This window comes from Procambarus clarkii, chromosome 46 (genome assembly GCF_040958095.1).
Source record: "Procambarus clarkii isolate CNS0578487 chromosome 46, FALCON_Pclarkii_2.0, whole genome shotgun sequence".
Lineage (NCBI taxonomy): Eukaryota > Metazoa > Arthropoda > Malacostraca > Decapoda > Cambaridae > Procambarus > Procambarus clarkii.
Window position 1 is genome coordinate 4,022,040 of NC_091195.1, and position 13,713 is coordinate 4,035,752.

Here is a 13,713-nt window from a genome sequence, read left to right on the forward strand (position 1 = left end):
GGGTGCAGAGGAGTAAGAGGGTAGTGGTGCAGAGGAGGAGGAGGGTAGTGGTGCAGAGGAGGAGGAGGCTAGTGGTGCAGAGGAGGAGGAGGGTTGTGGTGCAGAGGAAGAGGAGGGTAGTGGTGCAGAGGAGAAGGAGGGTAGTGGTGCAGAGAAGGAGGAGGGTAGTGATGCAGAGGAGGAGGAGGGTTGTGGTGCAGAGGAGTAGGAGGGTAGTAGTGCAGAGGAGGAGGAGGGTAGTGGTGCAGAGGAGGAGGAGGGTAGTGGTGCAGAGGAGGAGGGTAGTGGTGCAGAGGAGTAGCAGGGGCAGTGGTGCAGAGGAGAAGCAGGGTAGTGGTGCAGAGGAGGAGGGTTGTGGTGCAGAGGAGGAGGAGGGTTGTGGTGCAAAGGAGGAGGAGGGTAGTGGTGCGGAGGAGGAGGAGGGTTGTGGTGCAGAGGAGGAGGAGGATACTGGTTCGGAGGAGGAGGGTAGTGGTGCAGAGGAGGAGGAGGGTAGTGGTGCAGAGGAGGAGGAGGGTAGTGGTGCGGATAAGGAGGAGGGTTGTGGTGCAGAGGAGGAGGAGGGTAGTGGTGCGGAGGAGGAGGGTTGTGGTGCAGAGGAGGAGGAGGATACTGGATCGGAGGAGGAGGGTAGTGGTGCAGAGGAGTAGGAGGGTAGTGGTGCGGAGGAGGAGGAGGGTTGTGGTGCAGAGGAGGAGGAGGGTAGTGGTGCAGAGGAGGAGGAGGGTAGTGGTGCAGTGGAGGAGGAGGGTAGTGGTGCAGAGGAGGAGCGTAGTGATGCAGTGGAGAAGGAGGGTTGTGGTGCAGAGGAGGAGGGTAATGATGCAGAGGAGGAGGAGGGTAGTGGTGCAGAGGAGGAGGAGGGTAGTGGTGCAGAGGAGGAGGGTAGTGGTGCAGAGAAGGAGGAGGGTAGTGGTGCAGAGGAGGAGGAGGGTAGTTGTGCAGAGGGAGGAGGGTAGTGGTACAGAGGAGGAGGGTAGTGGTGCAGAGGAGGAGGAGGAGGGTAGTTGTGCAGTGGAGGAGGAGGGTAGTGGTGCAGAGGAGGAGGAGAGTAGTGGTGCAGAGGAGGAGGGTAGTGGTACAGAGGAGGAGGGTAGTGGTGCAGAGGAGGAGATGGAGGGTAGTGGTGCAGTGGAGGAGGAGGGTAGTGGTGCAGAGGAGGAGGAGAGTAGTGGTGCAGAGGAGGAGGGTAGTGGTGCAGAGGAGGAGGAGGGTAGTGGTGCAGAGGAGGAGGAGGGTAATGGTGCCGAGGAGGAGCAGGGTAGTGGTGCAGAGGAGGAGGAAGGTAGTGGTGCAGAGGAGGAGGAGGGAAGTGGTGCAGAGGAGGAGGAAGGTAGTGATGCAGAGGAGGAGGAGGGTAGTGGTGCAGAGGAGGAGGAGGGTAGTGGTGCAGAGGAGGAGGGTAGTGGTGCAGAGAAGGAGGAGGGTAGTGGTGCAAAGGAGGAGGAGGTTAGTGGTTCAGAGGAGTAGGAGGGTAGTGGTGCAGAAGAGGAGGAGGGTAGTGGTGCAGAGGAGGAGGGTAGTGGTGCAGAGGAGGAGGAGGGTTGTAGTGCAGAGGAGGAGGAGGTTAGTGGTGCAGAGGAGGAGGAGGTTAGTGGTGCAGAGGAGTAAGAGGGTAGTGGTTCAGAGGAGGAGGAGGGTTGTGGTGCAGAGGAGGAGGAGGTTAGTGCTGCAGAGGAGGAGGAGGGTTGTGGTGCAGAGGAGGAGGAGGGTAGTGGTGCAGAGGAGTAGCAGGGTAGTGGTGCAAAGGAGTAGGAGGGTAGTGGTGCGGAGGAGGAGGAGTGTAGTGGTGCAGAGGAGTAGGAGGTTAGTGGTGCAGAGCAGGAGGAGGGTATTGGTGCAGAGGGGGGAGGGTAGTGGTGCAGAGGAGTATCAGGGTAGTGGAGCAGAGGAGTAAGAGGGTAGTGGTGCTGAGGAGGAGGAGGGTAGTGGTGCAGAGGAGGAGGAGGTTAGTGGTGCAGAGGGGGAGGAGGGTAGTGGTGCAGTGGGGGAGGAGGTTATTGGTGCAGAGGAGGAGGAGGGTTGTGGTGCAGAGGAGTAGCAGGGTAGTGGTGCAGAGGACTAGCAGGGTAGTGGTGCAGAGGAGGAGGAGGGTAGTGGTGCAGAGGAGTATCAGGGTAGTGGTGCAGAGGAGTAAGAGGGTAGTGGTGCAGAGGAGGAGGAGGGTAGTGGTGCAGAGGAGGAGGAGGTTAGTGGTGCAGAGGAGGAGGAGGGTAGTGGTGCAGAGGAGTATCAGGGTAGTGGTGCAGAGGAGTAAGAGGGTAGTGGTGCAGAGGAGGAGGAGGGTAGTGGTGCAGAGGAGGAGGAGGTTAGTGGTGCAGAGGAGGAGGAGGGTAGTGGTGCAGAGGAGTAGCAGGGTAGTGGTGCAGAGGACTAGCAGGGTAGTGGTGCAGAGGAGGAGGAGGGTAGTGGTGCAGAGGAGTATCAGGGTAGTGGTGCAGAGGAGTAAGAGGGTAGTGGTGCAGAGGAGGAGGAGGGTAGTGGTGCAGAGGAGGAGGAGGTTAGTGGTGCAGAGGAGGAGGAGGGTTGTGGTGCAGTGGAAGAGGAGGGTAGTGGTGCAGAGGAGAAGGAGGGTAGTGGTGCAGAGGAGGAGGAGGGTAGTGATGCAGAGGAGGAGGAGGGTTGTGGTGCAGAGGAGTAGGAGGGTAGTAGTGCAGAGGAGGAGGAGGGTAGTGGTGCAGAGGAGGAGGAGGGTAGTGGTGCAGGTGAGGAGGGTAGTGGTGCAGAGGAGTAGCAGGGGTAGTGGTGCAGAGGAGAAGCAGGGTAGTGGTGCAGAGGAGGAGGGTTGTGGTGCAGAGGAGGAGGAGGGTTGTGGTGCAAAGGAGGAGGAGGGTAGTGGTGCGGAGGAGGAGGAGGGTTGTGGTGCAGAGGAGGAGGAGGATACTGGTTCGGAGGAGGAGGGTAGTGGTGCAGAGGAGGAGGAGGGAAGTGGTGCGGATAAGGAGGAGGGTTGTGGTGCAGAGGAGGAGGAGGGTAGTGGTGCGGAGGAGGAGGGTTGTGGTGCAGAGGAGGAGGAGGATACTGGATCGGAGGAGGAGGGTAGTGGTGCAGAGGAGTAGGAGGGTAGTGGTGCGGAGGAGGAGGAGGGTTGTGGTGCAGAGGAGGAGGAGGGTAGTGGTGCAGAGGAGGAGGAGGGTAGTGGTGCAGTGGAGGAGGAGGGTAGTGGTGCAGAGGAGGAGCGTAGTGATGCAGTGGAGAAGGAGGGTTGTGGTGCAGAGGAGGAGGGTAGTGATGCAGAGGAGGAGGAGGGTAGTGGTGCAGAGGAGGAGGAGGGTAGTGGTGCAGAGGAGGAGGGTAGTGGTGCAGAGAAGGAGGAGGGTAGTGGTGCAGAGGAGGAGGAGGGTAGTGGTGCAGAGAGGGGAGGGTAGTTGTGAAGAGGAGGAGGGTAGTGGTGCAGAGGAGGAGGAGGGTAGTGGTGCAGAGGAGGAGGAGAGTAGTGGTGCAGAGGAGGAGGGTAGTGGTGCAGAGGAGGAGGAGGGTAGTGGTGCAGAGGAGGAGGAGGGTAGTGGTGCCGAGGAGGAGCAGGGTAGTGGTGCAGAGGAGGAGGAAGGTAGTGGTGCAGAGGAGGAGGAGGGAAGTGGTGCAGAGGAGGAGGAGGGTAGTGATGCAGAGGAGGAGGGTAGTGGTGCAGAGGAGGAGGAGGGTAGTGGTGCAGAGGAGGAGGGTAGTGGTGCAGAGAAGGAGGAGGGTAGTGGTGCAAAGGAGGAGGAGGTTAGTGGTTCAGAGGAGTAGGAGGGTAGTGGTGCAGAAGAGGAGGAGGGTAGTGGTGCAGAGGAGGAGGGTAGTGGTGCAGAGGAGGAGGAGGGTTGTGGTGCAGAGGAGGAGGAGGTTAGTGGTGCAGAGGAGGAGGAGGGTAGTGGTGCAGAGGAGTAAGAGGGTAGTGGTGCAGAGGAGGAGGAGGGTTGTGGTGCAGAGGAGGAGGAGGTTAGTGCTGCAGAGGAGGAGGAGGGTTGTGGTGCAGAGGAGGAGGAGGGTAGTGGTGCAGAGGAGTAGCAGGGTAGTGGTGCAAAGGAGTAGGAGGGTAGTGGTGCGGAGGAGGAGGAGTGTAGTGGTGCAGAGGAGTAGGAGGTTAGTGGTGCAGAGCAGGAGGAGGGTATTGGTGCAGAGGGGGGAGGGTAGTGGTGCAGAGGAGTATCAGGGTAGTGGTGCAGAGGAGTAAGAGGGTAGTGGTGCGGAGGAGGAGGAGGGTAGTGGTGCAGAGGGGGAGGAGGTTAGTGGTGCAGAGGAGGAGGAGGGTTGTGGTGCAGAGGAGTAGCAGGGTAGTGGTGCAGAGGACTAGCAGGGTAGTGGTGCAGAGGAGGAGGAGGGTAGTGGTGCAGAGGAGTATCAGGGTAGTGGTGCAGAGGAGTAAGAGGGTAGTGGTGGAGAGGAGGAGGAGGGTAGTGGTGCAGAGGAGGAGGAGGTTAGTGGCGCAGAGGAGGAGGAGGGTAGTGGTGCAGAGGAGTATCAGGGTAGTGGTGCAGAGGAGTAAGAGGGTAGTGGTGCAGAGGAGGAGGAGGGTAGTGGTGCAGAGGAGGAGGAGGTTAGTGGTGCAGAGGAGGAGGAGGGTAGTGGTGCAGAGGAGTAGCAGGGTAGTGGTGCAGAGGACTAGCAGGGTAGTGGTGCAGAGGAGGAGGAGGGTAGTGGTGCAGAGGAGTATCAGGGTAGTGGTGCAGAGGAGTAAGAGGGTAGTGGTGCAGAGGAGGAGGAGGGTAGTGGTGCAGAGGAGGAGGAGGTTAGTGGTGCAGAGGAGGAGGAGGGTTGTGGTGCAGAGGAGGAGGAGGGTAGTGGTGCAGAGGAGTAGCAGTGTAGTTGTGCAGAGGAGTAGGAGGGTAGTGGTGCGGAGGAGGAGGAGTGTAGTGGTGCAGAGGAGTAGGAGGTTAGTGGTGCAGAGCAGGAGGAGGTTAGTGGTGCAGAGGAGGAGGAGGGTAGTGGTGCAGAGGAGTAAGAGGGTAGTGGTGCAGAGGAGGAGGAGGGTAGTGATGCAGAGGAGGAGGAGGTTAGTGCTGCAGAGGAGGAGGAGGGTTGTGGTGCAGAGGAGGAGGAGGGTTGTGGTGCAGAGGAGTAGCAGGGTAGTGGTGCAGAGGAGTAGGAGGGTAGTGGTGCGGAGGAGGAGGAGTGTAGTGGTGCAGAGTAGTAGGAGGTTAGTGGTGCAGAGCAGGAGGAGGGTATTGGTGCAGAGGGGGGGAGGGTAGTGGTGCAGAGGAGTATCAGGGTAGTGGTGCAGAGGAGTAAGAGGGTAGTGGTGCAGAGCAGGAGGAGGGTATTGGTGCAGAGGGGGGGAGGGTAGTGGTGCAGAGGAGTAGGAGGTTAGTGGTGCAGAGCAGGAGGAGGGTATTGGTGCAGAGGGGGGGAGGGTAGTGGTGCAGAGGAGTATCAGGGTAGTGGTGCAGAGGAGTAAGAGGGTAGTGGTGCAGAGAAGGAGGAGGGTAGTGGTGCAGAGGGGGAGGAGGTTAGTGGTGCAGAGGAGTAGGAGGGTAGTGGTGCGGAGGAGGAGGAGTGTAGTGGTGCAGAGGAGTAGGAGGTTAGTGGTGCAGAGCAGGAGGAGGGTATTGGTGCAGAGGGGGGGAGGGTAGTGGTGCAGAGGAGTAGCAGGGTAGTGGTGCAGAGGACTAGCAGGGTAGTGGTGCAGAGGAGGAGGAGGGTAGTGGTGCAGAGGAGTATCAGGGTAGTGGTGCAGAGGAGTAAGAGGGTAGTGGTGCAGAGGAGGAGGAGGGTAGTGGTGCAGAGGAGGAGGAGGTTAGTGGTGCAGAGGAGGAGGAGGGTTGTGGTGCAGAGGAGGAGGAGGGTATTGGTGCAGAGGAGTAGGAGGTTAGTGGTGCGGAGGAGGAGGAGTGTAGTGGTGCAGAGGAGTAGGAGGTTAGTGGTGCAGAGCAGGAGGAGGGTAATGGTGCAGAGGGGGGAGGGTAGTGGTGCAGAGGAGGAGGAGGGTAGTGGTGCAGAGGAGTAGTAGGGTAGTGGTGAAGAGGAGGAGGGTAGTGGTGCAGAGGAGGAGGGTAGTGGTGCAGAGAAGGAGGAGGTTAGTGGTGCAGAGGAGGAGGAGGGTAGTGGTGCAGAGGGGGAGGGTAGTGATGCAGAGGAGGAGGAGGGTAGTGGTGCAGAGGAGTAGGAGGGTAGTGGTGCAAAGGGGGAGGAGGGTAGTGGTGCTGAGGAGGATGAGGGTAGTGGTGCAGAGGAGGAGGAGGGTAGTGTGCAGAGGAGGATGAGTGTAGTGGTGCAGAGGAGGAGGGTAGTGGTTCAGAGGAGGAGAAGAGAAGTGGTGCGGAGGAGGAGGAGGGTTGTGGTGCAGAGGAGGAAGAAGGTAGTGGTGCAGAGGGGGACGGTAGTGGTGCAGAGGAGGAGGAGGGTAGTGTTGCAGAGGGGGGCGGTAGTGGTGCAGAGGAGGAGGAGGGTAATGGTGCAGAGGGGGAGGGTAGTGATGCAGAGGAGGAGGAGGGTAGTGGTGCAGAGGAGTAGGAGGGTAGTGGTGCAAAGGGGGAGGAGGGTAGTGGTGCTGAGGAGGATGAGGGTAGTGGTGCAGAGGAGGAGGAGGGTAGTGTGCAGAGGAGGATGAGTGTAGTGGTGCAGAGGAGGAGGGTAGTGGTTCAGAGTAGGAGAAGAGAAGTGGTGCGGAGGAGGAGGAGGGTTGTGGTGCAGAGGAGGAAGAAGGTAGTGGTGCAGAGGGGGACGGTAGTGGTGCAGAGGAGGAGGAGGGTAGTGTTGCAGAGGGGGGCGGTAGTGGTGCAGAGGAGGAGGAGGGTAATGGTGCAGAGCCAGATTCCATAAACCACGACAACCACGACCACTACTAACATTAACGACCACTAACACTAATCACAACCATCAGCCACCACAATTACCAACCACAACAACCAACTACCAGCACCACCAACCACAACTATTAACCACCACCACCAACCACAACTATTAACCACCACTAGAACCAACCACTACCACCAACAATAAACATCACCCACCACTGCCACCAATCACAACCTACCACCACAGCCACCAACCACAACCCAGCAACAATTCCACCACCACTACCATGGATTCTCCATTAAGTGAAAGTAATGAATAAAATATTTTTAACTTTCCTTTTATTATGCTTTAATTTTATTTCTAGTATTTGTAAAAATATATTTTTAATATATTTCTACATTTTTTATATATATTCTATCAATCAGGAAAACGATTTTTATGCAACATTTAAGGTTGCGACACGGTCTCAAAATTGTTTAGCCAAAGTTGTGCAGTAAGTTGTGGAAACTTATTTACAACCACACAATAACGTAGCTAATACATGAAAACAAACGTTGTCACACCTGGCTACTCTCCCGACCCACACCTGTAGATGAGAGGGAGCACGGAAGCCCACACCTGGCTACTCTCCCCACCCACACCTACAGAAGGAGCCCCACACCAGCCTATTTTCCTCATCCAAACCTGCATATCAGAGTAAATACTGAATTCTACAGCTGGGACCACTGCCAGCCCCCACTTGTAGATGAGACGGAACAGTAAACCAACACCTGTCTCCTTCACACCTGATTACTTTCCCCACCCACACCTGCAGATGAGAGAGAAAACTGAAGTATACACCTGGTAACTCTCCACCCCCACACCTGCACATGAGAGGGAACACTGATGCCCACACCTGCTACTCTCCCTCCCCACACCTGCAGATGGGAAGGAACACGGAAGCCCACACCTGGCTACTCACCCGACCCATACCTGCACATGAGAGGTAACAATAAAGCCCATACCTGGCTACTCTCCCCACCCACACCTGTACATGAGAGGGAACACTAAAGCCCACACCTGGCTACTCTCCCTCCCCACACCTGTAGATGAGAGGGAACACGGAAGCCCACACCTGGCTACTCTCCCCACCCACACCTGCACATGAGAGGGAACACTAAAGCCCTCACCTGGCTACTCTCCCCACCCACACCTGTCTATGTCACACACTCATGCCAAAGAAAACTTATATCAAGTAAATCTAGCTTGTATTAAGCAAGACAATGTTGGGCTAAATATTGATCAGTGTTATCTTATAAGCAGTGAAGCTTGCTTAATGAATATTCTTGGTCGCTAAACGGTGCTCAAAGTTACTCAAGAAGCCTTATAAGTTCTCTAATTCATGACTTTTAATGTAAAAATATTTTTGAAACCACTGGAAGCACTGTGAATTAAACAACTGAGTTACAGATATTCACGTGTTAAAATGTAGTCAATACGTACTGGTGAGACGCGTGTCAGCGAAGACCAGGCGACTATACCCTCCTCTTGAGGGAGGACACAGCTGAGCCGCCAGGTGGCAGCACCAGTCTATGGCGGGGTCGTCATCAGTGACTTCCCAGTAGATGGTCAGGGTGAGCGCCCTTCCCTGGTACGGCAGACTGCCCAGTGTGTCCGGGTCCACGTAGACCGTGGCGTCCAGGGTGTCCGGGTCCACGTAGCCCGTGGTGTCCATGGTGTCCGGGTCCACGTAGCCCGTGGCGTCCAGGGTGTCCGGGTCCACGTAGCCCGTGGCGTCCAGGGTGTCCGGGTCCACGTAGCCCGTGGCGTCCAGGGTGTCCGGGTCCACGTAGCCCGTGGCGTCCAGGGTGTCCGGGTCCACGTAGCCCGTGGCGTCCAGGGTGTCCGGGTCCACGTAGCTCGTGGCGTCCAGGGTGTCCGGGTCCACGTAGCCCGTGTCGTCCAGGTTAATGACTGAAGACATACACTGAGATACAGTCACGGTCGTTACTGGTATGTTCTAAGATATAACAAGAAGACATACTGAGCAATCCAATCACCTTACTGCTGGGTTTATTACCTGATGACAAGTCCGTATTTTGGACAGTATTAATAGCATCTAAACTATGTATTAATTGTTTTTAAAAGCCACAGTCAAGGTCATCTGTATCAATGGTCAAGGTCATCTGTATCAATGGTCAAGGTCATCTGTATCAATTGTCAAGGTCACAGTCAAGGTCATCTGTATCAATGGTCAAGGTCATCTGTATCAATTGTCAAGGTCACAGTCAAGGTCATCTGTATCAATGGTCAAGGTCATCTGTATCAATTGTCAAGGTCATCTGTATCAATGGTCAAGGTCACAGTCAAGGTCATCTTTATCAATGGTCAAGGTCACAGGGATAGATGGGTCACCTGAATTAAGGATCAATGTTACGGAAGGTCAAATTAACCAAGGGATCAAGGTCACAGTGAAAGGTCATCTTAAACAGGAATTAGGTCACAGTGAAAGGTCATCTTGGACAGGAATTAGGTCACAGTGAAAGGTCATCCTGAACAGGAATTAGGTCACAGAGAAAGGTCATCTTGAACAGGAATTAGGTCACAGTGAAAGGTCATCCTGAACAGGAATTAGGTCACAGAGAAAGGTCATCTGGAACAGGAATTAGGTCACAGTGAAAGGTCATCCTGAACAGGAATTAGGTCACAGTGAAAGGTCATCTGGAACAGGAATTAGGTCACAGTGAAAGGTCATCCTGAACAGGAATTAGGTCACAGTGAAAGGTCATCCTGAACAGGAATTAGGTCACAGTGAAAGGTCATCTTGAACAGGAATTAGGTCACAGTGAAAGGTCATCTTGAACAGGAATTAGGTCACAGTGAAAGGTCATCTTGAACAGGAATTAGGTCACAGTGAAAGGTCATCTTGAACAGGAATTAGGTCACAGTGAAAGGAGATCTGTACCACGAGTCAAAGTCAAAGTGGTAAGTCATCTGAACCAAAAGTATGGCGTCGCTAAATACTTCATGAAATTATTTATGCACAAGAATATATACAGCAGCGGAATGTTTCGAAAATTTATTATTCATGGAGTAGTCGCCCTTAATAAGTCTATATTTGTAATCAAAGTAGAAGGTTTGTCACCCTTAAGGTGACTATATTTGTAAACAATGTAAGGTGTTTGTCACCCTTAGGGTGACTATATTTGTAAACAATATAAGGTGTTTGTCGCTCTTAAGGTTACTATATTTGTAAACAATATCAGGTGTTTGTCTCCTTTAAGGTGAATATGTTTGTAAACAATATAAGGAGTCTTTCGTCCATAAGGTTGTAAACATATATGTAAACAATGTAAATCTGAATTACTATATTAAACATGACGAATGAAGCCCTTTGCGTAATTTTGGTATTAATAAATAACCCTAAAAATTATGGTGGAAAATATGAATATTTACCAAGATGCTGCAGGTGAGGAAGGTGAGGCAGGTGACGGATAAGGACGGGCAGTTGCTGTAGTGTGAGGCGCAGGTTGAGGCTCTCGAGGGTGGGAGGCAGGAGGGGTATGGCTGCCTCAGACAATTCACCATCAAACTCCTCTAAGATACACTTACTGCCGGGGGCTGTCAGCCTCTCCAAATATTGATTTGATATAAAACTTCTCTCTTTGCGGTCTAAACTATAGTCAAGATCTAAGGATATGGTTACCTTCATTGTTGCCAGCACTGACAGTGTAGACAGACACTGCTTTAGTTGGGATGGATCGTTTTTGACTAGGCAAATGTTCTTAGGTGTCACCTTCTTAAGAACAAGCGGCAGGACAACCCACGAGTCAACACCCACTATTCTCCACTCTTGTTCTGTACGCAGCTTCTCACACACGGCTTGGATGACGTGCTCACTCCCGCGGGACTCTGCTACATGCTTCAACAGCTCGTCAGTCCCATATGTAACCATCTCGAACAGGTCAATTATGTGAGTAATGAACCTGTGCTCTACTCCCCGGGCACACAGCACCCCGGTAGTGCTGAGTAAAATGTTCTGCCATCTGGGGCGCTTATTAAACTCTTGGTGCACGTCGCTAATATCAAACTTTGACCCTCTCAGGTGATCTTCCAAGGAGCGTTTTTCCTTTCGTACAACATCCACCAAGAGGTCAACGATTATAGACCTTTCCCCTGACACACAGTGTGATGCTGGATCACCTCGGTCTTGCTCAGCCCTCAACAAGAGATCGACCAGCCCCCTGCTGGCACAATACTCCTGGTACCTGGCGTGAAAATAGCCAAACACCCACACCACATTGAGGCCCCGACGGTAGCTGGTTCTTGTGAAATAGTTGGACAAGACCTCCTCCTGCGGCAGTCCCAGAGTTTTACACTTCTCCCTAATCTCCGCTTCCGTCTCCGGCCGAAGGTCGTACTCCTGCCTCTGGATCCCTCTTAAACTAATCTCTTCAAAGAACAACAGAAACTGGTCACATTTTCCTTTGGGGTCCACCACATGTTTGTCTGTGAGTCTGGACACCAGTTTACTGGTTATGAAGTCATGAATCTTCTCGTAGACTTGAGTGTTTGTGGTGAGGTTGTTAAATTCTTCTGGAGCCTCGACACACAGCAGCGCCAACAAGGTCAAGGTGAGTGGAGTGTTGAGGTACTCACCCAGGAACTGACTCATCTCCTCCAGCCGCTGGGTAAACCTCCCTGTGATGACACTCCGTTGGCTCTCTTCCTCCACCAGCACCTTGATGGTTCTCTCGGCAAACTCCACGCGACGTTCTGGAGTGATGCCCAAGACGAGGATGTTGCAGCGAGGTCTGGTGTGTGGGACGAGCTGTGACAGTTGTTGGTCCCACCCCGGCCGTGTGGTTATCACCAACCTCACATCCTTGCCAGGCAGGTGCAACAGCTCCTTCACCAGCCTTCCTGATTGGTCGTTGACCTCGTCGTAGCCGTCAATCAGGACTAATATATTTAAGCTCAAGATTATCTCCTTAAACAGCTGGAAGTCGGCACCAGAATCACGAAGTGTTTGAGGCAGCAACTGGCGGAGGAGATCATCGAAGGTATTAAGATGTGAGTCCCTGCACTGTACATAGAAAACGAGGTCCACAGTGCCCAGGTGACGTATGGCAGCAGGGTCCTCTACCCACTTCTCGAGGATGAGCTTGAGTAAAGTTGTCTTGCCCATACCACCTTCCCCCGTCAGGAGGACACACTGAGGAACTCTTCCGTCCTCTCGTCTCATACTCAAGATGTCTTCATAGTTTATATCCTGACCCTTGGCCGCATGGGAGGGTCTTGCCCCTATGACGGGATCTTCAAGGAGTCGCAGTCGTGTAAAAGCAAGACTTGGGTTGTAGTTAATGTTGAGGAGGAGCCAGGGTGCGGGAACAATCTGGTACAGCAGTTTATACCCGTCAGTTAGCTCCTGCTTGCTCATCTGCTTAACCTCTTCTGTGATGTGGCTTCTGAACATCTTAATCTCCTGGCGGAGCTGTGGCAAGTACGCCACATCTGAGGGATCCAGCTGCTCTCTGACCTTCGCTAGCAGACCACCAATATACTTGGTGACATCTCTGGTCACGTGGTCCACATCCTGGCTGTTTGTCCTACACCGGACGCCGGCCTCAGTCAGCATCTTAGCCAATAAGTCACTGAGCTCCGTCAGTGTTGACGTAAGATCTTGCTCTGACATTCCCACATTATCATGGGCCAACGTGTTTCGGTGTTGCTTGAGGCTGTAAATGAGGTGTTCAAGTGATGGTCCCTGAGGCCCTGGAGTGGTGTCCTTCATCCCAGCCACACCACACACACGTTGCAGGAGTTTATACAACAGGGTGATGTCAAAAGTTGCCGCGTCAGAGGAAGCTTCGAGTTTATACCTCTGGTGATCATCGAAGACACGCCTGTACTGAGCATTGGTGTACCCCAAGTCCTGAGTGAGGTAAGTCACTACTGGGAAGGTGCCCCGGTACGACCACATAAACACACTTGCTAGCGCGTCTCGTCCTGCCTTAGTCACAGCCAGTCCATACCGCAGTCTGTTCACATCTTCCGGTTGGATAACAGGACTCGAGGCCGCCATATTGGGCCGTATGATTCTCACCTCACACAACTGTTGTCAAGTTTCACACAAGCAGTAAATGTCCCACGCTGGTTTTGTTATTATATTATGTTTAAAAACATAACATTGTTTCTCACTGTCGGAGACGGGCAGCTTGTTAGGCTTGTGTAGGCCTTCCTAAGCCAACGACAGACCTTCCTCAGGATGCATCCCTCAACAGTTGACTAATTTCCAGGTTAATATTTACTGCTAGGTGAACAGAGGTATCAGGAGGCTGAGCATCTCACACTGCCAGGGAATCAAACTCGGATCTAATCGGTGATGATCCGACTGCATTAACCACAATACAGTCACTTAATTGACCAAAAATATAAGTGATTTCCAAATAAACCAAATTTTACAAAATGTGTTCACATGTTAATGCAATATTCGGTTCCAGCTTTATTTGTTATTTTCAATTTGTTCTTTAACTAGTTAATTTCTTCTGTCTTTATACTCTTCAGATTTCTGTCATCTGGAAGAACAATTTAACGTTATTAAAACAAGATGTTAGTGTTAAACATTGGGCCAGAAATACATTTTTGAGATCACTAAAACAAATAAAATTCCAAAGTCTGCCTCCTGCATTTTGTTATATTTTATAACTTAAAACTTGTCAATATTTTGACCTAACTCCTGTGATCATTGTGGTGTTGGCTTCTGGTTTAGGTAGAGTAATGGTGCTCATTTTCTCACACAGAAATATACGGTGTAGCATTTAGTAATGTTATTCTCTGCCTTTATCTTGCTCTTGTAAGGACCTATTTAGATTATGCAGTTCAGTTTGGTCAACATACAATATACTGGACATAATTTATCTTGAACCCGTAAAGAGAAGAATGACAAAGTTGATCTCAGGAATTAGAAATCTCCCTAATTAAGAGAGATTAAGGAAGCTATGTTTACACATT

At 52.7% G+C, this 13,713-nt stretch overlaps 1 protein-coding gene across 2 annotated transcripts in view; it reads right to left on the reverse strand.

Annotated features, from left to right (window-relative positions):
• Nucleotides 1-13,278, reverse strand: part of LOC138350619 (uncharacterized) — a 31,180-nt gene extending 17,902 nt beyond the window's left edge. For both annotated transcript variants that reach the window (XM_069301654.1, XM_069301655.1), the window contains exons 1-2: nt 10,156-13,278; nt 8,203-8,673 (exon numbers count right to left, since the gene is read on the reverse strand). In XM_069301654.1, the coding sequence (XP_069157755.1) occupies nt 8,203-8,673; nt 10,156-12,784 (3,100 nt within the window). In that variant the 5' untranslated portion in view covers nt 12,785-13,278. The remainder of the gene's footprint in view (nt 1-8,202; nt 8,674-10,155) is intronic.
• Between the last annotated feature and the right edge of the window lie 435 nt (nt 13,279-13,713).